General features: G+C 37.0%; 1 protein-coding gene across 1 annotated transcript; it reads right to left on the reverse strand.

The window, feature by feature from the left end:
* Positions 1–1757: 1757 nt before the first annotated feature.
* LOC140159408 (ubiquitin-like protein 7) lies at positions 1758–11369 on the reverse strand. The gene is made up of 9 exons (XM_072182871.1): positions 11192–11369; positions 8430–8549; positions 7196–7275; positions 6147–6231; positions 5060–5117; positions 4169–4278; positions 3807–3856; positions 2779–2862; positions 1758–2239 (listed from the first exon to the last, which is right to left on the reverse strand). Exons 1-9 carry the CDS (start codon positions 11334–11336, stop codon positions 1823–1825), a joined length of 1149 nt encoding a protein of 382 aa, XP_072038972.1. The 5' UTR covers positions 11337–11369; the 3' UTR covers positions 1758–1822.
* Positions 11370–25490: the final 14121 nt, after the last annotated feature.

The following is a 25490-nucleotide window of genomic DNA, read 5'->3' on the forward strand; positions in this document are numbered from 1 at the left end:
ATGCACTGTTACACTCCATCACATTTCTCCCTTGTTTTCCACCATATTCCAAAACACTCCAAAATGTTCACTATGTTCAAGTACTTTGTATGAAATGTCAGGTATTTCAATATTAAAGAAGACCTTGTAAAACAACTTCAATGTTCATGACTTTTTATTTCGATTATGCAGTGTCACATGGTAAACAAATAACATTCAGTGAACAAGCAAATTCTAATTGCAAAACCTAGTATGACCTGACAGGTCTTTTCATGCAATGGGCTATTCAGTTGAAATCCATAAAGCCCTATATAGAAGACATGACCTTCTCCTGCACAAAGGGTGTAGATTTCAAATGGAGTCGCCCATTCAGGTAAACCCATTTGAAACTCCCACTGTGTGGGGAATTAAGGTCGAATGTCTTCCATAGGGGTGTATAGATTTCAACTGGAATATGAATGCACATCGGATGCTGCAAAAATGACTCTACCCGGATTTTGTAGTGTGTCTAGTATGACCCGATCTGGTGTCCTTTCCCATCTCACAACCTTGGTCCAAAGCCATGTTCCATCTTTCTAATATGTGACACGATCAAGGGAAATGAGTTGGATGTCGCTAATATTGATTTTAAGATATTGGCAAAGAAAGTGTTAAAATTCTTTTGTTTTATATTGTTTTCAGCGATTGATAAATTGATGTAACTTCGCAAAGAAAAGTCGTATGAACATGGCGTTTTCAGTTTCTGAAAGCACTAAATGTCCTCTTTAGAAACATATGTAAACCTCATTTTTGACCAGGGTCGACATATGACTCATTCCCCTGGATCATGTCACATGTTCTACCATAGGTTGGCAACACCACCTTTGGCCCATTTGTGTAAAATCCATTCATTTTGATGTAGGTTCCATATTCCACTAGTATAGGACTGAACAGACTATAAAGTGGCCCCAAAATTGAAAAAAATAACTTTCCTCTCTTATTGTTTTAGGAAATAATCATGTTTGCACACTTTGTAATAATAAATAAAGACAATTTGAGAAGACATTCCTATTTATAAGTTCATATTCTGTCTTCAAATATAAGTTCTAAAGCTGCTTGCACATTTCCCGCGGTGACCTGTAGTGCCCGTAGACTTCTGGCATCGTCTGTGATTCCCATGTCACGTAGTTGTTGTAATTGGGCCTAGTGTGAGGTAAAAATAAAAACAACAAGACCAATATTAACAAGATGAAAACTGGTGATTACTGGTAAAACCGAAGAGATTACAACCAAGGAGTACTGGCTCAGAATGGCCCTGTGGTAATCCACCATGCTTGGACACCAATATAGTGTACCCTTGGCATTTATCCATAAGAGGCCAAAATTTAATGATAATTTGAGCCTTTGAACTTGAATGTTACAAAGGTTAGCATAATCTGAATCTATTTAGTTACATTATCTACTTGAAGACAGCTTTTCATCCGGTACCAAAGTTTGGGTTCTTATTATAGGCTTTCATAACTGGATGCAATGCGAGTCAATGGTCTCAATATATCCGAGCGGTGATTCACATCTTTTCAGGTATAGCAGTCTCAGCTTGAGTCTCTAAGCATGTCAATCCATATCATAACCAGAGACTGCCTTTTAAGGTTTTAGCTCTCCTAGGTTGACCATTCTCTCCTTGCATTCTATTGTAAATGATCTAAACAGCCCTCCTTGAAGGCCCCAGAAGAGCTATTTAATGCTCTCCTGCAAATTCCAAAAGGCAGTCCCTGTTATCATAACCAATAATTCATTTAACCCCTGAGCACTACCTGCCGATCTAACATTGCCTCTGATTGGTCAATTACATGATATCTTCACTTTAATCACCAATCAGAATGGAGCTTTGCAAATAATTCACCCCCAATTTTTTGTGTGGTGAAATAATTCTGACAATGTTGCTGATTGGGCTAATTGATAATGAAAACTTATTTTTGGCCAATCGGCAGGTAGTTCTCATGGGGTTAATTCTCAAACCAACCTGCAAGTTCTCTGGGTTCAGCGCTTCTCCACCCTGTTGTTGAGATGATCTAGCGGGACTGCTACCTCCACTGACGCTACCACCAGTAGCAACTTGTAACGCTTGTGCCATAGCTTGGCCAAACAGGTCCGAGGTGATGATCCCTGAACCATTATTGGAGCCTGAATTACTGCTACCACTTGTTGATGCCTGGGCAGGAGATGATGTGGAAGGGTTTGATGATGCACCCACTACGGGTGAATCATATGGTCTGAATGTCTGCAAAGATAAAGGAGTAAAACCTGAGTTTCACAAACACAATTGCATTGTGGGACAGAATTGGTAGTTGAACTCTGACCTATCAGGAAAATTGTTTGAATTATTCATCACTCAATTATTATTCTAATAATGGTTTAATTAAACATATTTTAAATAATGAATTTGTGAGATTACATTATTTTTGTTGTTATTTTAGTCAAACATTCGAAACAGTATTTTGTAATCGTATGAAAGCAATTTCCTGATGTAGGTCATAGTTCAGCGGTTTACTTATTATGGTGAGTAAATTGCATAATTAAAGAATGTATCATCAGATACACCACATAGTGATGTATCATGAGCAATATTCGGAGGAATGTCTGAACAACACGCTGATTTACAATGAGCTGAGTCACTCAATTTGATGTGTACATTTTAAAAATTGTTCAGTATCCCTAAGATTCAAAATAACCCTTTTCCTATTATTATTGTTATTTTTATACCTTTGAATGTATTTAAATAAATAAATAACAAAAAAGAAGAAAGAAATAGTGACTTACCCCTCCTGAACCAACCCCTGCAGCCGCCAACGCTGAAGCTAACTGAGTTGCTGTGATTGCTTGCTGCCCTCGTCTTACACCACCCTGGTAACAAAACAAAAGTATGTTTACTGGCACTGCCTCTTTCTCCTAATCACCATAAAACTCACACAAATAATGAAACATCAGCATATCAGACACCCAGCAGGGAAGCAAATTTGGCGAGAATCAGTGAATCCATTCTCGCAACAATTCTTCTAACTTAGTTTGTGAGAATCAACATTCTTTCTCCTGAAATCATGCTTATTCCACACACAGTAAGTTACTTGAGAATTAATTTTGATTCACACAAAATTGAATGCAATTGCATCCCTGACCAGTATTTTTTTAAATATTAAGATATAAGACTACTGTAAAGCGTAAAATGTTTGCATGCATGAAAATTTTCACAAATTTTGCTGCAAGTGCAGTTGATTTGTGCCATTTTCATGAATGCAAATGCTGCATAAGATAATGTTTACAGTATTTTTTGGCAACAATACAATTCATTTGTCACATTTCAATCACATGTGGCTAATAACATGTAGTTGACATCAATTGACTCACTATAATATTTTGCAGCAAACCTTTGATGAGCGCGTACTACCCTGATGTTGCAAAGTCGGAGCTAACAATGCATCCGGTGCAAAGTTCATTCATAAATTTCCACTCGGCAACAGCAGATCGTGTCATTAGCCAATCAAATACAAGTGCATTTCAATGTACTAAATACACGATGTATGCTTAAAACACGCTCTCATCAAAGGTTTACTGCAAAATATTATAGCTGAGTTTGTGGCTGCTAAATGCGATCTAAACATTGTTTTGAAATCAAATCTAATTAAATTTCTGCAAATTTTGCTGAAGAATCTTTACTCTCTAAACCAGTTTTCTGAAAATTTGCAACCCAAAGTTATTAACAAGAAGGCTGAAAATGCACCCAAATCTGCAACACATCCCCATATGTACCTTCTTACTAAAACAACTGGTTGGGAACACAACTCACTCACCTCTGATGTGTCCATTTCATCGCCTGACATAAAGTCTGGTAGGTATCGACCTGCACCAATGACAAAACACATTATTATTTACATAGTTAACTCCTGAGTGACTTTTGCAGTTCTGAAGTAATTTGATTTAGAAACCCTTTTTTGAATTTCTTCAAGATAACATGCAAATTCAACACCTTTTCAGGACTTTAAATCAAGCAGGCATCTATAATGTTCCTTGATAACTGTCTCGTGAGGTTGCTCCAACCCCATCACAGGTCAGTAGATGAACAGAATGTGTGCTTTTTCCAGTAGTCAGTTTTACTTTAAGTCCCACATGTTTTGTGCAAGATTGAGATCCACAATGGGCACACAATACCTACCCTCTGCTCCTCCACTACTACCAGCTGCCCCAGCCCTTGCCCCTTCTTCATTCACAGATGCAGCTATCTGCATTACTGCATGGCCAATGGTTGGATGAGCCTTTACGATCCTGGAAAACAGAATAGACAATAGGAGCAAAAACAACCATTGGGCATATGCATAGGTGGAATTGGATTAACAGACTTGTAGTGCATATATGGTGAAACAAAATTCTGCCTCTGCATCTGTTGTTGAAACTTTTTATAATCATCACCAGATTAATTAATTAATTTATTTACTTATTTATTTATTATTTAACCTGGGTGACCCATCAATGCACTGGCACTGTTCTCCCTTGGTTCCCAGGTAAATTCACCCCTACCAAGATATTATCTTGTGTCCTAAATTATTCATTTGATATGACCATGGTTATTCCCGGATACAGCCCCTCGACCTCAACAACCGAATGCGTTTGCGCAGATTGTCAGCTGGTCTTCATCACAGATACTGTCGCAGACAACTTTTGCCGATATGCATTTTGGTAATGTCAGATACGAGGATTGTTCATGCGGAACCCAAGTACCAGATCCCTGTTGCGTAATTACTGTGCAGCTAATCCTAATTTAAGCTATAAGCATTATACAGTCCAGACTTTCACACAGTAAATGTGCATCTGATTCTAGCAAGGGGTTGACAGTGATTCGCCGATTCTCCAAATTTGGCCAAATTTGCACGCTACGGTATGATATACAGAAGCATACAGATAATGGCGGCATCCACAGTTTTATTACATTTATCCTCGAGTGACGCTTCCCAATCTTTATTTATTCCCTGATTCTAGTAATGCATATGATGAAAGTTAATTTGATAAGACTAAATCTGTCAAACCATACAGGCAATTGAATACTTACTGATGTACATTTTCGGGATCTGCAATCTGTATCAATAACTCTGGGTCCCTCAGCATGGCTAAATAAAAAAAAAAAAAAAAAAGGAAGGACTTTCTAAATGTTTCCCCAACATGATTACAAAAGGTTGTGCTTTTTGTGATACTACATGTAGTGATAAGACCGGCATACTAATCTTTAATGTAGCATATTATACAGGGGTCTTGTCTATGTATTACTGGGTGTTATCTGCATACTATTTTAAAGCAAAAAGTGATTTGTGCCAAAAGCATCATAAGAGAAGAGACAAGTGAGAAAGAGAGAAGAGAAAAAGTAAAACGGAAAATTTTACTTAAATTTAATAGAACATTAACAGAAGTTACTGTGACTTGCACATGATCTGATGCTATTGCTGATGTTGCAACAATTCGTCGGGTGCATTACATAGTGACCGATCTGCACTTTACGGTAAAATCCATAGTGATGTTGAGCTCTCAAAATAAAAACATAGTGACGGATAAGTTTGGCAATCTATTACATATGTGAGATGTATGATATTACTACATTTTAACATTTTGAAAATATCTTTCAAGGGTCTACTAAGAGACACATGAATTGCTAAACATTAATCTATGCCAAATACAATTTACCTTCTCAGCGTTTTCCCGATCCCCATTTTTTGATAAATTTGCGATCAACATCCATCACTACATGTATGTAATACACCCTGGGTTTGACATCCGTCACTATGTAATGCACCCGACAAATTTTTGTATACACGTCCATAATTGTCACATGGCTGTTTAAAGAAGAGAATATACAACCCTTGCAAAAAGTTGTGCACGACGGCTATGTCGAAGTTCCGCTATGTCAAACTGGTATTTTTCTACATGTTTACCAGAGGGTTTGTAATTTCAAATATGTTTAAAAAAAAAGATTCATATACTATGTTGAATATACCACCAGGTTTGCTATATTGAAGTTTCGCTATGTCAAATAAGAAATAGATTTGCTATGTAAAATATGTATTATATTTGACATAGCGAATCTTTGCTAAAGCAAAAACTTCAACATAGCGGACTGTAACAAGGAAACCAAACAAGTTACTTACACACTGCAATGTGATCTGATGAGATCCCTGGTGTGGCAGCAATGATATTGTCTATAGTCTCATGGCTGGTTAAGATCTTGCGGACCTGAAATACAGTTAACCATATGACATATTTTGATTATCAAATTTTAAAGCAATTATTGGCCAGCTCAAAGTATACATTATAAAATACATATGTGTACATCCATATCAAAACGATGCACTTGTCGGCTGCTATATGTGTCTCATTTCACATAATACCTCGGAATAAATACCAGGCTCATCTCCAAAGTGGAGGTCACTTCAAATCATTCTAAGTCACATGGTTTAGAAATACAGAGAACATTGCGACTTGAGGATGATTTGAAGTGACCTCCACTTTGGAGATGAGCCTGGTATTTATTCCAAGCTATAATGTGAAATGAGACACATGTAGCACCCGACAAGTGCATCGTTTTGATATGGATGTACATATGTGACGTGTCATGTCAAAAGGAGACACTTTTGGGCAGGTTATCAATTTAAATAGAGAGAAATTTTGCTCCACAAGGACGTTTCCCCAATGAAATCGGACAGCGAAGATATTGAGTTCGTAAGTTATGGTATTATAAAATTGGAAATTGAGATATCAGCCTTTAAAATATTATTGACAATGTTGAGAGTAGGAATTACCTTGAAAAATGTCTCAAAAAATACAAGATGCCAGTTATATTCGGTCTGAAACTATCAGACAATATTTTTAACATCACAAATTCACAACAAACCCAAATTGTGAAAAAAATCACCCCCAGGCAGATTTTTGGCTATTTTTCCATTTACGATCCTGCCCAAAAGTGTCTCCTTTTGACATGACACATTACATATGATGGACAAGGACACTGCTAAACACCGGGCGTGAGATGAATTGCCCACAGCCTAAGATTACAAATAAATAATAATAATAGAATTAAGTAATTTACAGGTATAGATGTCATAAATAAGTGTGTCGATGATGTAGCTGGAAAGTTAACCCTGCCTATTCAGTACGGTAATTTAAATTTTTACTGGGATGATAGAATGTGTATACTTACAGTCTGCCTGTGTGCAGGATTCAATAATGCTGCATGAAAAGCAGTGATCAACTGCCTGATGGCTAGATCATCCAAAGGTTCTGTGGACAAAATACAGATGGTAGCAATAGGTATTGATCAGGAAAAATCAAATTTTACTATTTTCCAACTCCAAAAATCATTACATACTAAAATGAAGTTTAACAAAGTCATTTTGGGTGGGCGCTTATTTTTTACCTGGTTTACCTAATTTTTTTTGTAAGGGGCGTTTATTAGAGACAAATTTACGTATGCTATAAACGGGTCCCGAGACGTTTTTCTGATGCAGAAAATGTATTGAAAGTTTACACAGGATGTGTAGTCCTCCAGCTATTTCACTGTATTGACATCTATCTGTCACTTCAACGTTAATGGTACCCTTTAGCAAATTGAAAATACCCTGGGTGGGCACTTATTGGGGCATGGGCGCTTATTGGAACGAATACGGTAACATAGTATATAGTGCTGTAATTGATAAGCTTTCTGGGTATCGATATGTCGGGAGGCAAACATCCGACATGTCGATACTATTATCGATACTCACGCAGTTTGAAACACGGATTTGAGTTTACCAATTTTATTATCAGTAAGTTCCAGAAACAAGTTAACAACAAGTGTATTGAAGCCTAACAGCTAAAACTACATGGATCATGCATCAAACAAACGAAAGTGGTATTGCAAATCCGCAATTTGAGATAATCTAAGCATGTGTGCCATGTCGTTTGTGTATCGATACTGACATTGAGTGTTTCGACATGTCGGAAGTCTATGTATTTTCCGACTATCGATACTTACGACAATCGATTACAGCACTAATAGTATACTGGTTGTCCCAATAAAAGTCACCTGATAATCTTATTTCATCATAACTCCAGAAGTATATGGCTAACTGGAAATCTCACAATTTAAGACGGTACATGTAAGTTGTAACAGGTTTTTTTTCACAATTTTTTCTTGCAAAATTACATTTATAAAAATAGTGTAAAATACTACACTCTGTGGTGAATTTCATATTTTTTTAAAGACTCATATAAATATTGCCAATATTGTGATCTGCTAGGATCATTTAAAAATCATATAATAATGAAACTTTATCGTTATCGCAACAAATATTATATATCATATGTAATAACATTATCGTGGTTAAGCCTTCTACCAAAAGCTAAGATGTGGTGCAAGTACACATGTAAACAAAAGATGTTTGTGTTTACCATACCTGGCTTTGGTTCTGGTTCCGGTTGTTTTTTTCTCAATGCATGCACCGTACATCCTCCCTGCAATCCATAGGAATTCAATGGTTCTGCATCCTGCAGTTTTCTGCCACAATATAGGAGAACTGGAAAATGAAAAATGCTTAGATTATTAATACACAGATTGGAATTTTCCATGCCTGTGCCCTCTAAGCGTACTCGAATTCAGCTGACGCCGGTACAGCGTACAGACCTGGCGACATCGCTTATCTTACTGCTGAAGTTTTTTTTTGTGTTTCGCACTGTTTGCGCTTATTTTTGAGTTTGCTCACGCGGTACCTGACTTAGCGTCGATCCCCTGAGGCAACATGCCATGTTTCCGCGGTATGGAAAAATGAAACAGGTACTTTATGCACAGCATGTGGTACGAATAGGAAGGTGTCATGCTCAGCCCTATAATTCAGTCAAAACATGATATCTGCACCAATTATGAAAATTCCCACACACACAGTCTACCACTTTAAAATGCACTAAACACCCTTAATCCATATCTGAACTAGAAATGTCATGGTCTTTAATGCAAGCGTCGACAAGCCTTGAAATAAGCAGGCACGGGGAGCAAATTTGCTCTCGTAAAGCCACCAATTGCTCCTGGTCCTTGAAAAATTCACATGAACCAGGAGCAATTTTCTAAAATAAATTGCTCCTGGTTACAGTTTTGCACTTGATGCAGTCGTGCTGGTATGCTGTATTGTATATGCAGAAAAAAATATAATATTTGAAAATTGCTCCTGTTTCTTCAGAAATTGCTCCTGGTTCTTGTAAAATCTCAGTGAACCAGGAGCAATGTTCAAACAAATTGCTCCTGGTTCCAGTCTGCTTATTTCAAGGCTTGAGCGTCGATTGGGATGCATTCACCATGGGGCGATTTAAATTTGGAAAGATATTACGGTATAACAGCTAAATATGTCAAACAATGGATGAAAGAGACGGTTAGCTCTGACTTTGTAAAATCACGGTAGTATGCGCTCATCAACAAAGGTACTTTACTGCAAAATATTATAGTATACACCACCCCCACTCTACATTGTAAAACGCGCTAGTAGTAGTACAGTCTCGAGAAAGCCAAATATAATTCATGATGACTTCCTGTGCCACTCCATTTATGTACACATTGTATACATAAATTGTGCGGAACACCAAGTACACAGTTGCCAAGCTAAACAGGCTCTATTCAATTTCAAATGTTAACTAACAGCAAAATAATTTGCGTACGGGCATACATGTAGTAGTGCACGTAACTTAAAAATGTAAATGTATTACCATCGAGCTATTAGAAGGAGAATCCATGAACCCAGTTCCGTGTACTATGATCATTATGAGTCGAACCTGAGTAATAAGACCTGTACGAATGGTGCACTATCGATTTGCTAAGCTTCTTATCTATTGAGCTTGGCTGGTTATGAACCACCGTTATCACGATTTCTAAGCAGAATAACGTCATTTTTACCCACAAAGCATTTTGGCCATGACCATAAACCAAGGAAAACAATTTACTTCCGGTAATTTTATAACACCAATATTTCTTAATCTTATGGCCAAGCTTGGCGAATCGTAGAAATAACATTGCCAGTCTCGGAAAACCTTTCCAAATCATTTCCACTGGTTTAAAAGTCCCGCAGACATCCGCCAGTATTTACTAAATTAAAATTATGATCAGAAACAATACATGAATTGGGGGTCAGTTTAAATTAAATTTTAAAATAGATGATCGATATGGTCGCATTTATAACGATCATAAACATCAACGGCCGCGTTTGAGGGACTGCACTGATTAAATCCATTCAAGTGATGACTCGCTTTGAATAGCGTATTGGCTTATCCCTTTTGAGTGGATTAGGATTTTTTTGTGGAATCTCCTTCTAGTAGCTCCAGTATTACTAAAATATAGAAAAATTATTTAATTTGTGTACATGTACATCGTGAAACATTCAACTACGCATGTACATTTGTACCATGTGTACGGGCGTACGGCGCTAGCTCCGCGACTAATCAAGCTAATACACGATCGTAAAACGCTACCATCAGTGACCATGCAACTCTACGCATCTATATTACTATTTAATTCTCTCGGTCAGGGCCACGTCATGTTGAATTCATGCATTGGTGTGAAAACAACTTATCGCATACTTTTATTTGCAGAGAGTCAAACCTGGCACAATAGTGTGATAGCTTGTGATACACTCCAGAGTTCAGTGAATGTGAATGTTGATGTTTTCACTCCAGTGCTATTGTCAAGCCGGTTCGGCCCGGATCCGGATGTCCGACCGACAGAATAGCGAGGTTATCTGCGTACAACATCTTACTATTCAAAGCTACGCAAAGAGTTCCACGTCCACGATGTACACAAATTAAATAATTTTTCTATAGTATTACAGTGTAGTAGCAGTACATTGATTGTCATGATTGTAGTTTGTACTGTATACATGTCATTTGCATGAATTGTCATCATCATCATGAGCATATAATGTACAATGTAGTGCCGTACTAGTATTACGCTGTCTTTCCTGTTCGGCGAGGATGACAATTTTGACCTCCTTGTCTGTTTACAAACAGAGAGGTAGTTATGTACCCTAAACTAATTGGCGAGCGGTCCGAATTTTGAGCCACACATATAAGCATTGATAAGCATGATAAGTTTACGTGGTGAACTAATGAGTAATGATCATGACTGTGATGAGTAAGCTTAAAAAGTTATAAATCGAGTGACAGTGAAATATTAACTCACGTAATTCAGAAGGTTGTACACCAATTGCCTCGGACACCTGCTGCTTGAAGTCACTCACAGAAGTTGAGAAATTCACACCATGAAGCCGAGAACGGCCAGCCTTTTCGGGAAATTTGACACAAACAACGTTCTCTTTGCTCGCCATTCTTGCTTTTCATAAATACTTATACACAACAGCATAAAGCAGGTTTTTAATATTAATGAAGTGACGTCATCAAAGGTGTAGGAGAAAATGATAGAGCCGGCAACTTGTGAAACCCGGGTGTGAAACCGCCCGGCCGCCCCGGTAATCAACTTTTGAAAAGCACCCTAAACAAGGATTTAACCCTTGGCTAAAACAATACCCTAAACAGGGATTTTATTCCTTGCATCAAATTTCATACCCTAAATTTCATTTCCGCGTATTAGCAATTGCAATTTTGCTACGTTTTTTTATAATATTTCATGTTTTTGACAGCCTATCCACGAAAAACTACCCTTTTTACGCGTTTTCATTATCGCGGATGGTGTACAGGCCCCAATGGGAGTGACCCCCCGGGCCGGCCGCCGCCCGGCCGTATGGCATTCATTTTCCATATACCGGTACTCGGTTAGTTTTGTGGGGCTCATTATCGAACCCCAACGGTTTTAACTTGTATTTATATTATTTATTAACATAGACCTATTTGTTTGTGACATTTCAAGCGTTTTAAAATTTCAAAATTATCCCATTCAATTTATACACGGTTGACGATGGAAATTTACTGAATTTAGAGAATGCACGGCGACCACCACCTGTTTCTGGCCTAATATTTCATAGGGATAGGACTATAGCATATAATAGGCCAAGTAGGCTTTACTGCAAATACATAATTATTGAGATAAAACGTCACCAGTAGCTTCCTTGACTCATACCCTATCAATTCATTAGGCCTATACCGGTACCCTGCAGAAAAAAATTACAGCTGAAATTACACAGGGTCCAAATTGATTATAAAAACCATTTCATTGTATTCCTCTAGTCCGAAGGATTCAGATAATGTATAGTTTGAACTTTACACAGGGTCAAATTTCAAACTTAATCAACTTGTATTAAAAACCATTTCATTGTATTCTTCTAGTCACAAGGATTCAGAAAATGTATAGTTTAACCTATCTAGGACGTACCGTTCTTGAGTTATAACCGACAATGTTAAAGGAAACAGAAGGATTCAGAATATGTATAGTTTAACCTATCTAGGACGTACCGTTCTTGAGTTATAACCGACAATGTTAAAGGAAACATCGTTGTGATCTGATTTTAACAAAAGAGGTGCCAAAGTGTTCGTTTTGATAAAACAGTTCAAATAAGGATAGGATTGCATCAACTAGGATGTGGAGTGGAATAGTGTATAGGAGAGGAGATTCCGAATGTAGGGGGAGGCGAGGGGTAGGGGAAAGAAGACATTGGGGAGAGGGAAGAGGAGGTTATATAGGTGGGGAGAGGGGAGCCCAGGTGTACTTACCGGGGACAATAAACTAATTCATAATCAAATCATCTCAGCTCATCTCTATCATCATACATCGTTTGTTTCATACATAGCCTATAAACAAACAAACAAATAAACAAACAAAAGTTTTTATGACGCTTACCGGTATATTTCCAGCACCCATGATCCTCAGCTACAATACTAAGGGACCGTTCATAAATACTTTGGTGGTGGGGGGGGGGGGGGGCTGGGCACTTGGAAATTTTTGAGTCAAAACTTATTTGACCCCCTCCAGAGAACCTAAAACTTTTTTGACCCCCTCTTTCGACATGCAGAACTTTTTTTGACCACCCCTTCCCAAGAGGTTAAAAAACAGTCTGGGGAGGGGGCTACTCCATTTGTGCAAACTCAGTCACAATTTAGGCCTACATGTTTGTTCATACATTTATTTATAATAGGCCTTTTTCCTAAAAACATGAAAGTTGAAGGTGTTTATCACATGCTGTGACTTGCATGAAGTTTAATTTCAATTTATGCATTCTAATTTTTTGAAAATTATGTTTCATTCTTACAACCAATAAATAAAAGTAACACAAAAAAGGGAAATTGACAGTGGCGTAGCTAGGGCTTGTGGCACCCAGGGCTAAGGATAAGTGTTGCTCCCGATTCTTGAAAAAATATTGCGCCCGGAGCACAAATTAATAGAGCCTACCACTAATTAATTTTGGTTATAATGAAGTTGAATATCGGTCTTTCAAATGAGTTTGTCCTGAAATGCGCGCGAAGCGCGAGAAAATTTTGACCTTCATCGCTTAGAGGGACGCAGAATCGATGCTGAATTGGCCAATTTGGCGCCCCCTAAGAGTGGCGCCCATGGCACATGCCCCCACCTGCCCCCGTCGCTATGCCACTGGAAATTGAGAGCAACATCTGGGCACATATTCAAGATTTTTAATACTTAAGACTGGTTTATCAGGGGCGTAGCCAGCTTTTTTGGTCTGGAGGGCAAAATATAAATTTCGGGGCAAAGACACACAAAAATTCTGGTTGCATCATTTTGACCCGGTATTATCAGTGGGATACATACAGCCTGTCTCAAAAAAAATTGTGCAAGTAAAAAGCGCCCTCTTTGTCAATTAGAAAATACCGTTGTGACATAATGCTTACATCAACGTCACGGGCGCAGTCTTGGCTCTCGAATGCCGTTTGTTCTGTTCAATTTGCTTGTTCCAATTTTGAGATATGTTATTTAACAACAAAAGGGTAAAATCAGAATTGTGCCACTTTTACCAGGGAAGAGAGCTGTACATGTGAATCAATGATAGCAGATGTTGATGCGTCTAATGTACTCTCCCTTTCGGGGCGCATGCATTAGACGCATCAACATCAGCACGCGTGCATTAGTTTGTCTAATATCTCTCCCAACAAGTAATACGCGTTCATTAACCTATAACATGTATAAGTGCACAATATTTGTTTGTCTTTTAAGGCCAGAGTAATGGAAGACACATTCGTCCACGACCGAATTTGAGATTTTTTGATATTTATCAACACTAAGATGTATTCTTTCACTTGAAACTGATAAAATACAACTTGCTAATATTTATTCGTATTTTTGCTTGATTTATTTCACTCTTTTCAACTCTAAAAAGTCACATGGCTCAAGACAGCTTAGTAAATTGGCGGGAAATAATGAGTCAGAAATGCGCGAATGCGAAATATTGTGATTACGCGCGCGATTCGCGTCGCGTGACGCGGCGCAACTCTGCGCGTATGTCCAACGCAGTCAAGACGCATTCGGTATGTTGTTAACGCCAGCAAATGTGGTGTAAACAAAACAAAAATTTGCAGTCAAAATGCCACTTAGATTTTTTAATTATTTTGAATTTTGGCGCACTGAAAGCAGAGATTATAGATTCATTGGTGCAAAAAGATGCATATTTAGACCATGCACCAGATACAGCTTTTACAAGTGTGAAAGTCTTACCGTTTTAAACTTTAAGGACGTTTTATGCATAATTTTGACATTTTTTTACTAAAACGTCGATTTCTCAGAGTTCACTTTTGACAATATTGCGCGATTTTTGTGACAAGATAACTCGAAAAATATGCAAGCAAAGGGTAAACTTTTTGCACTATCCTTTAGAGTACATCAAAGTCTAGGGAAGGTTTTTCATTTTTCAAAATATTTGTTTTAAACAAAAATATACACCATTATGCGCAATTTTTAGCTTAATAATGTGACAAAATGGCTTTTTTTACTTTTTTTTTTCAATATTTCGAAAAAAGAGACGAATTTAAAAAAAATAAAAAAACCTTCCCTAAAGTTCATGTCTCTTCTTCATGAAAAGCTAACTGAATTTTTTTTACTCCGAACGGATTTTTTTCAAAGTTGTCACAAAAAAATTGGGGTAAAAAAGTGGATTTTTGTGATTTTTACAAAAACTTGAGATTTTTGAACAAATTTGACGTCACCATGGGATTCCTTGACTCATTTCCTTTCCAAAAATGTATAGTTTTATATACTTTGGACATACAATTCAGAAATAATGAAGTTCGAAAAGGTCCATGTTCTCTCCCATTACTCTGCCCTTAACATGTCTTAAGTGACTAAGAGAACAGTATTTACCATGATAAAATCATTGGCATGCACATGTATTTAATTTTTACAGCAGAATGTGAAATATCTATTTATCTTTTAATCTCTTTTAAATGAAAAAGAGAATCATCATTCCTGCATCATGATAAAACAGTAAAAACAGTCAAAAACATTTTGTATTGTGTAATTGATGCATTCTTTTGATTTTACGAAGGAACTCTTGATAAACTTGATGCTAACACTATTACATGTAAAGCCATCTTCCCTAGTAAAAGTGGCACAATTGTGATTTTACCCTTTCGTCTTTAACTAAACATATCTCGAGATTAAAACAAGCAAATTGAACAGAACAAACGGCATTTGAGAGCTAAGACTACGCCCTTGACGTTGATGTAAGCATTATGTCATAACGGTATTGTCTAATTGCCAGAGAGGGCGCTTTTCACTTGCACAATTTTTTTTGAGACAGGCTGTAGGCCTACATATACCCTTTTCTAATGGCGACTTTAGAATACATGTAAAGTCTTTGAGATTCCAAAAAGGCTTTAATGGGATACTGGTAATGAGCGGGCGTAGCGCGCCCAAAAATGTATTTTACACTATTTTGGGCCATAATCGGGGTAAAAAGGGCTTTACTGGTACTAGGTATGTCACAGTGGCTGCACAATAATTCTGCTACACTGTGCATGCAAGCATAACAGTGAATTGAAAAGGGCGCGCTTCAAATTTGGCCAATTTTAGAAAACATCCATGTCGATAAATGAATTTCTTCATATGCTTCATTTATCCAAATTGTTTGAATTTTTAATATATGGTGTGTGAAGCCTTCCTGAGGCTACCATCAGGTCCCCAAAATTAAAAATTGTTTTGTTTAAGAACTACTGCCTGTTTTTATGGATTTTTGAAGATCGCTCATAAATCAGTAAATATAGGCCTATTGAAGTAAAGGGACCTACCGCCATTTAGCTGAAATACTAATCTTTCTTAGCATGTAAATTATTTCCGTCGACAACGAATGAAGCACTTCCCTAAAACTAGTTGAAGCAAAACATTAATCAATGATATTTTTAGGGAGTAATTTTCCAAACCACAATAGCTCTAAGCCATTGTGTGTGTCCAAGGCCATACTACTTTTGTATACGCGGTACAGTAAAATAGCTGTTCCATTTACCGATTGTCCTCCCATGTTAATCGTGATGAAAAAATGTTAATTTAAGGTCTCATTGCAACTGAATTTTTATTTTTACTTTTCGGACTTGGCTTTGAGTAAGGGTAACACATACCATGTTTACAGTAAAAATGAAAATTATATTCCAGACACCGTCAAAATGTCAAACTTTTTGTATTGTTTTTAAATAATTAACCGCAGTTCATTTATTCAACCTCATAAAGGATCATTCTTAAAAAATTTATGATGAATGAACAGACGTTCATTAAATATTTAAAAAAAACCCCAAAATTACTCATGCCTAATTTGCATAATAATATCATAAATACATAATTAACTGTAATTACCTAATTTGCATAATTAATTACTTTTTGTGTATTTTTGTTATCAATTGAAAGAACTTTGTATACATATGTGTGCAAAAAAACCGCACCTTTATATCATGTACGGTTTTCTATTGGCATCAATTTTGCATATTAATTAGCTGAACTTAGTCATTTTTTGAGAGTTAATTTGTCTGCAGATTGGCCGAAATTGCTAAAATAGTATATTTGGTTAATTTATTATAATTATTCAATGATAGATTTTTTAAAATTTTGTTTTCTATAACGAAGTCAGGAAAGATAGGCATTTAACATGTGATATTTAAGTTAACGCTGCTTTTTCAAGCAAGCGTCCAAATAAACCTTCAAAATCTCGAAATGTGCCGATTTGGTCATTACAGCCATTTGTGGCAGGATTTCATTCCATCTACGAGCATCTTTAAATTGACACTACATCACAATGCATTGACCGATTTCAATTCTGTTTTTTGATATTTGATGCTTTAATAAAGCTCAATAATGTAGGAACATTAAATAACGTGTTTCTGCTGCGATTATTTTTGAGGTGATATACCTACTGGTACATATGCGCGCGTAGCGCGCAAAAGTTTTGTATGCTCTTGTTCTTTTGCTATTTTCTTGTTTAAAACTTTTTTGCCCCCCCCCCTCCTTTAGTAACCAAAACTTTTTGGCCATCCCCCCTTTGTGCAACTCAAAACTTTTTGTGTCCCCCCACACTTTACCCAGTCCCCTCACCAAAGTATTTATGAACGGTCCCTAAGAGATTATAATACCGTCCTTCACATCTTTGATCCTCAGCTACAACACTAAGATATTATAATATCCTCCTTCACATCCTTGATCCTCAGCTACAACACTAAGAGATTATAATACTTTCATTCAAATTCTTGATTCTTAGTACAACACGAAGAGAGTATGATACCTTCTTCACATCTTTGATCCTGAGCTACAGTACTAATAGGTATATCACCTCAAAAATAAGGGCAGCAGAAACACGTTATTTAATGTTTCTACATGAATGACCTTTATTAAAGCATCAAAAATCAAAAACCGAATTGAAATCGGTCAATGCATTGTGACGTAGTCTCAATTTTAAGATGCTCATAAATGGAATGCAAATCTGCCACAAATTGCTATAATTACAAAATTGACACATTTCGAGATTTTGAAGGTTTATTTGGACACTTGCTTGAAAAAGCAACGTTAATTTAAGTATCACAGGTTAATTGCCTATCTTTTTAACTTCGCCAAAGAAAACAAAATTAAAAAATCTATCATTAAATAATTATAATAAATTAACCAAATATACTATTTTAGCAATTCCGGCCAATCTGCAGACAAATAAAAGTTGAAAAATGACTAAGTTCAGCTAATTAATATGCAAAATTGATGCCAAAAGAAAACCGTACATGATATCAGGGTGCGGTTTTTTTCACAAACATATGTATACAAAGTTCTTTCAATTGATAAAAAAAAATACACAAAAAGTAATCAATTATGCAAATTAGCTTATTACAGCTAATTATGTATTCATGATATTATTATGTAAATTAGGCATGAGTAATTTTGTTTGTTTTTTCAATATTTAATGAAAGTCTTTTCATTCATCATGAATTTGTCAAGTATGAACCTGTTATGATGTTGAGTAAAGAATCTGCAGTTAATTACTTTAATATAATACAAAAAATACAAACTTTGACATTTTGATGGTGTCTGGAATAGAATTTTAAATTTTTCTGTAAATATGGTATGTGCCACCATTGCTCAAAGTCAAATCCGAAAAGTAAAAATAAAAATTCATTTGCAATGAGACTTTAAATTAACATTTTGTTATCTGGATTAACAAGGGAATAGAAACGGTAAAAGGAACAGCCCCTCTACTATAGCGTGTATACATAAATGGTGTGGCCTTGGACACACACAATGGCTTAGAGCTATTGTGGTTTGGAATATTACTCCCTTTAAACTCACTTAAAAAATGTTTTGTTTCAAATCGTTTTCCTCAAGTGTGCCATTCGTTGTCGACGGAAATAATTTACATGCTTAGAAAGATTAGTATTTCAGCTAAATGGTGGTAGATCTTGATTTTTCAAAATTCCTATATTTATTGATTTATGAGGGATCTTCAACAATCCATAAAAACAGGTAGTAGCTCTTAAACGAAGCAATATTTATTTTAAAAAAACCGATGGTAGTCACAGAAAGGTTTCACACACCATATATCAAAAATTCAAACAATTGTGATAAATAGCACATATGAGGAAATTAATTTTTCGGCATGGATGTTTGTCAAAATTGAACAACTTTCATGCGCGCGCTTTTCAATTTACTGTTATGCTTGCATGCACAGTGTGGCATAAGTATTGTGCAGCCACTGTGACATGCCTAGTACTAAAGAGATTATAATACTTTCATTCACATCCTTGATCCTTTCTACAGCACGAAGAGATTATAATATCCTTCTTCGCAAGTTCGCATCCTTGATTTTCAGCTACAACAAGAAGAGATTACTGAGATTATAACACCCTCCATCACATCCTTGATCCTCAGCTACAACACGAAGAGATTATAATACGATCCGTCACATCCTTGATCCTTATAGCGGCAAAACCACAACATCCTTGATCATAAACAACAACACTAGTGATTATAATACCCTCATTCACATCCTTGATCCTCAGCTACAATACTAAGAGATTATAATAATTTCATTCACATTCTTGATCAACAGCTACTACACAAAGTGATTTTAATACCCTTCTTCACATCATTGATCATTATCGCCGCAACACTAAGTGATTATAATACCCTCCTTCACATCCTTGATCCTCAGCTGCAACACTAAGAGACTATAATGCCCCCTTCACATCCTTGATCCTCAGATGCAATATTAATTAAAAAAGAGATTATAATACCTTCCTTCACATCCTTGATTCCCAGCGACTACACTAAGAGATAATATCCTCATTCACATCCATGATCCTCAGCTACAACCAACACTAAGAGATTATAATACCCTCCCTCACATCCTTGATCTTCAGCTACAACACTAAGAGATTATAATATCCTCCTTCACATCCTTGATCCTTAGCTGCAACACTAAGAGATTATAATACCCTCTTTCACATCCTTGATTCTGAGCTACAACACTAAGAGATTATATTACCCTCCTTCACAAGAGATTATAATACCGTCTTTCACATCCTTGATCCTCAGCTACAACACTAAGAGATTATAATACCCTCCATCTCATCCTTGATCCTCAGCTGCAACACTAAGAGATGATAATGCCCCCTGCACATCCTTGATACTCAGATGCAATACTAAGAGATTATAATAAACTCCTTTACATCCTTGATCCTCGGCTTCAATTGTAAGAGATTATAATACCCTCATTCACATCCTTTTCCCTAGCTACAACACGAAGAGATTATAATACCCTCCTTTACATCCTTGATCCTGAGCTACAACACTAAGATATTATATTACCCTCCTTAGATTATAATATCCACCTTCACTTCCTTGATCCTCAGCTGCAACAATAATTAATTATAATGCCTTCTTCACATCATTGATCCTCAGCTACAGCACGAAGAGATTATAATACCCTCCTTCACATCATTAATCCTTAATATAGCTGCAATACCTCAACATCCTTGATTAAGCAGGAACTCATTATAATACCCTCCTTCACATCCTTGATCCTCAGCTACAATACCAAGAGATTTTAATAATTTCATTCACATCCTTGATCCTTGCTACAACACTAAGAGATACCCTCCCTCACGTCCTTGATCCTCAGCTACAACACTAAGAGATTATAATACCCTCCCTCGCATCCTTGATCCTCAGCTACAACACTAAGAGATTATAATACCCTCCTTTACATCTTTGATCCTCAGCTACAACACTAAGAGATTATAATATCCTCCTTCACATCCTTGATCCTCAGCTACAACACTCAGAGATTATAATACCCTCCTTTACATCTTTGATCCTCAGCTACAACACTAAGATATTATAATATCCTCCTTCACATCCTTGATCCTCAGCTACAACACTCAGAGATTATAATACTTTCATTCAAATTCTTGATTCTTAGTACAACACGAAGAGAGTATGATACCCTTCTTCACATCTTTGATCCTGAGCTACAGTACTAAGAGATTATAATACTTTCATTCACATCCTTGATCCTTTCTTCAGCACGAAGAGATTATAATATCCTTCTTCGCAAGTTCGCATCCTTGATTCTCAGCTACAACAAGAAGAGATTACTGAGAGTATAACACCCTCCATCACATCCTTGATCCTCAGCTACAACACGAAGAGATTATAATACCATCCGTCACATCCTTGATCCTTATAGCGGCAAAACCACAACATCCTTGATCATAAACAACAACACTAGTGATTATAATACCCTCATTCACATCCTTGATCCTCAGCTACAATACTAAGAGATTATAATACTTTCATTCACATTCTTGATCATCAGCTACTACACAAAGTGATTTTAATACCCTTCTTCACATCATTGATCATTATCGCCGCAACACTAAGTGATTATAATACCCTCCTTCACATCCTTGATCCTCAGCTGCAACACTAAGAGATTATAATGCCCCTTTCACATCCTTGATCCTCAGATGCAATATTAATTAAAAAGATATTACAATACCTTCCTTCACATCCTTGATTCCCAGCGACTACACTAAGAGATTATATATAATATCCTCATTCACATCCTTGATCCTCAGCTACAACACAAAGAGATTATAATACCCTCCCTCACATCCTTGATCCTCAGCTACAACACTAAGAGATTATAATACCCTACTTCACACCCTTGATCCTCAGCTACAACACTAAGAGATTATAATACCCTCCCTCACATCCTTGATCCTCAGCTACAACAGAAAGAGATTATATTACCCTCCTTTATAAGAGGTTTTAATACTCTCTTTCACATCCTTGATCCTCAGCTGCAACACTAAGAGATTATAATACCCTCCATCTCATCCTTGATCCTCAGCTGCAACACTAAGAGATGATAATGCCCCCTGCACATCAGGGGCGTAGCCAGCTTTCTTGGTCAGGGGGGGCAAAATAAAATTTTGGGGGCACAGACGAAAAAATTGCAGTTGCATCATACAATACATAGAGACGGTATGTCTTCGAGCTTCCCGAAAAGGGCCTTATTTGGATGATGTGCGCGCGTAGCGCGGAAAAATGGTATTTTACACTATTTTCGCCCATTATCCGGCTAAAAAGGGCTTTATTGTTACAATGTGCGCGCGTAGCGCGAACAAATTTTGTATTTTACACTATTTTGGCCCTGAATTTTGCTAGAAAAGGGGCTCGATGCCCTTTTTCTTTTTCTTTGTCCTCCTGATTTTCTCTTTCATTTTTTGTCAGAGGGGCACGTTTTCTTTCATTTTTTTGTCAGGGGGGGGGGACACTCTGCCCCCCCGCTGGCTACGCTACTGCTGCACATCCTTGATACTCAGCTACAACACGAAGAGATTATAATACCCTCCTTTACATCCTTGATCCTGAGCTACAACACTAAGATATTATATTACCCTCCTTAGATTATAATATTCCCCTTCACTCAGCTGCAACAATAATTATAATACCCTTCTTCACATCATTGATCCTCAGCTACAGCACGAAGAGATTACATCATTAATCCTTAATATAGCTGCAATACCTCAACATTCTTGATTTAGCAGCAACTCATTATAATATCCTCCTTCACATCCTTGATCCTCAGCTACAATACCAAGAGATTTTAATAATTTCATTCACATCCTTGATCCTTGCTACAAAACTAAGAGATACCCTCCCTCACATCCTTGATCCTCAGCTACAACACTAAGAGGTTATAAAATCCTCCTTCACATCCTTCATCCTCAGCTACAACACTAAAATATTATAATAATGTCATTCACATCCTTGATCCTTGCTACAACACGAACAGATTTTAATACCCTCCTTCACATCCTTGATCGTCAGCTACAATACTAAGAGATTATAATACCTTCTTTCACATCATTGATCCTTATAGCTGCAAGACCTCAACATCCTTGATCCCCCTGATCATAAGCAACAACACTAAATGATTATTTTTAGGTAAAAAACGGCTGATTTGACATGGATTTGTCTACATGTATCACATTATCTATCGCTAACTACACAGCAGTGTACCGTGTAAATCGTTATCGTTATCGGTTTTATTACTTTTACAATCATCAGGACAATATTATTTTGTGTTTTTTCTGTTCTCTGTCATTTTGAACAAGGCACAAGGTAAGATATAATTCAACAATAATACTGGTAGCATTGTCTGTGAGTCTGTCTGTCTGCCCTTATTATCGGAACTGGAAGCGCAATCAAGCCTGATTGTGTCCTTTGTCACTTAACAACGGGTTGTCATTGGCATAAACCATTTGAGACTGATTCTACTCCAAAATGAACTTTATAAAACAATCGAAAATAACCTTTGTACATGTATATGGATGAAAGCTAATGAAGAACGAGGCACAAACTGTTTCAATGACGCAGTTCAATAAATTCAATTGACTTTATTTTGCGGAGTATAGCAATAGACGAATACAATTTTGACTATATCACTACAAGCAGGTTGCACTCATTACCTGTGTATGTCTGCAATCATAGATTGAATACAATACCACTCTTTTCAAAGATACTAATCTTACAGGTGCAAGTGATCAGCATGATATGGTACAATGCATAGGTACCGCGTGAACATTGTAGTGCAGGGCGATATAGTCGAAAATTGTATTCATCTATTGCTATGGTAGTTAATCCAATTATTACGTCACTTCTACGTCGAATATAAGCGTAATAAAAATCTGTACTTTTTTGGACCATAATCAGTCTGTATAAAATCTGCTTCACCAAAATCCATTACGCATTGATTGCACGAGGCTGTCAGATGGAGATCGGGCTCGTTATTCGCTGGCGTAGTGCACGTTACAATATGACCGTTGCTAGGTCAACTGGCTCACGCTTTCTTTGTTACGAACTACTGATCGAAATGATCACAACGCAAAGCCTATGGCATATTAATTTGGAATAGGTGTATGAGCCCAGGCTTGAACCAGTAACCAATGGATACTATAACGTGCACTACACTACGTCAGCGAATGTAACGGGCTCGTAGTCTCAATCAGGGATCGATACAAAGGGATGGGCATCCTAGTATTACGTAACAAACAGGAAGATGTAGTTTAAGTCTAGACAATAGGCGGATTAGCGGCCATTTTGTCTTCGACATGATTTTATTCACGTGTCCTTATACTTTAGTACACAAATATATAAGTTAACATGTTTACAATATTAAAAAATTATATTTTGAATAATCAATTATATTCTGTAGTAAATCGATCAAATGACGGTGATTGTTTAGGTATTATATGCTTGATAAAATTAAACTGTCTGACCAGCTAGTATTCTCCTCCGCCGTCAGTGTGATTCCAGACATTCCACGTACCATGTTGAGAAGGTGGAGGAGACTAAAGCTGTATTAACGAACACGCATGCGTTAAAAATGATGTAGTTTAAGTCGAACAATAGAGTGACGTAGTTTCCGGCATTGTTCCTATGCACTTTCACCCTCCTGTCTCAATCCAGTTGATCAACCAGAGAAGTGAGTTGCATGTCAAAGCAACTTTTCTTAAGAAGAAAAATTAAATTTTGCCGCCCCTTCCTCAACAGCGCGAAAAGGTTGACCCAATTTTTTTCTCGGTCGTTTGAAAAAGTGAAGAGCAAAAAAAAAAAAAAAAAAAGGGTTTCAGGCGCAAGCGCCCTAAAAGCACCACATTTTCATGTATAGTACCATTTTTTCAAAAATTTTCATGCTTTTTCAAATTTTTCCGCCCTTTTTTATTTACTAATTCATTTTGCCGCCCATTTCGTTTTTGCCGCCCCTGTTTTTGCCGCCCTTCTTCTTCCGCCGCCCCTTCATTTTGGCCGCCCCCTGCTTTTTTACCCCGGGGGGCTGGCGCCCCCAAAGCCCCCCCCCCCCAAAAAAAAATACGCGCATGATTCCTATAGTCCTTTTGCCTTTCTCGAGGCAGTAATTTAGATATTGTTTTTCATTGTATCTTTAAACGTAATGATGATAAGTAACGCTATGTATACCGGGTATATAAACGCATACATTTTCAGAAAGGAAAGTGACGCAGTGAATCCAACTGGCATATTCCTGCAAAAATGAGCAGTATTTTTCAGAAAATCCCAATTTGATTTCACTTTACTGCCTCGAGGAAGTCATACGGACGGTAACCAAAACCGTGTGGGTTTCATTTTGGACATATTATTTAAAATAATTCTTATCAATAATGCACTAAACCAGCAAACACAAAACATTGTCATGACATTATGAAAAGGGCGCGTGAAGGTTGACAGAAGGTGTTTAAATGTCACTGCCAGGTTATAAAGGTATTAAAAAGGTTTCATAACAATTTCAAAACGTTCAAAATTGCCACAAACCATTGCGTTGACATTTTCTAAACAAAAATATTTTAAAATTACATTTTGCCAACATAAAAACGTGTTTCTTTTATACATTATGTTTAAATTGTTTTCTAATAATTATGTTAATATTAAAACATTTTTGTGTTTGCTGGATAAGCAAGTAAACGCACCACGCACCCCCACACACCCCATGCACCCCCACACACCCCACGCACCCCCACACACCCCACCCTTA

The sequence above is a fragment of the Amphiura filiformis genome, chromosome 8 (genome assembly GCF_039555335.1).
Source record: "Amphiura filiformis chromosome 8, Afil_fr2py, whole genome shotgun sequence".
Classification (NCBI taxonomy): Eukaryota; Metazoa; Echinodermata; class Ophiuroidea; order Amphilepidida; family Amphiuridae; genus Amphiura; species Amphiura filiformis.

What these genes read in the sequence shown, in the direction of transcription:
- LOC140159408 (XM_072182871.1), bottom strand. Translation starts at nt 11,336, where the DNA reads ATGGCGAGCAAAGAGAACGTTGTTTGTGTCAAATTTCCCGAAAAGGCT. An exon ending in ATCAGATCACATTGCAGTGT is followed by an intron (nt 5,118 to 6,146) that starts GTAAGTAACTTG and finishes TTTTTTATTTAG; the next exon opens with CCATGCTGAGGGACCCAGAG. An exon ending in GATCCCGAAAATGTACATCA is followed by an intron (nt 4,279 to 5,059) that starts GTAAGTATTCAA and finishes TCTGTTTTCCAG; the next exon opens with GATCGTAAAGGCTCATCCAA.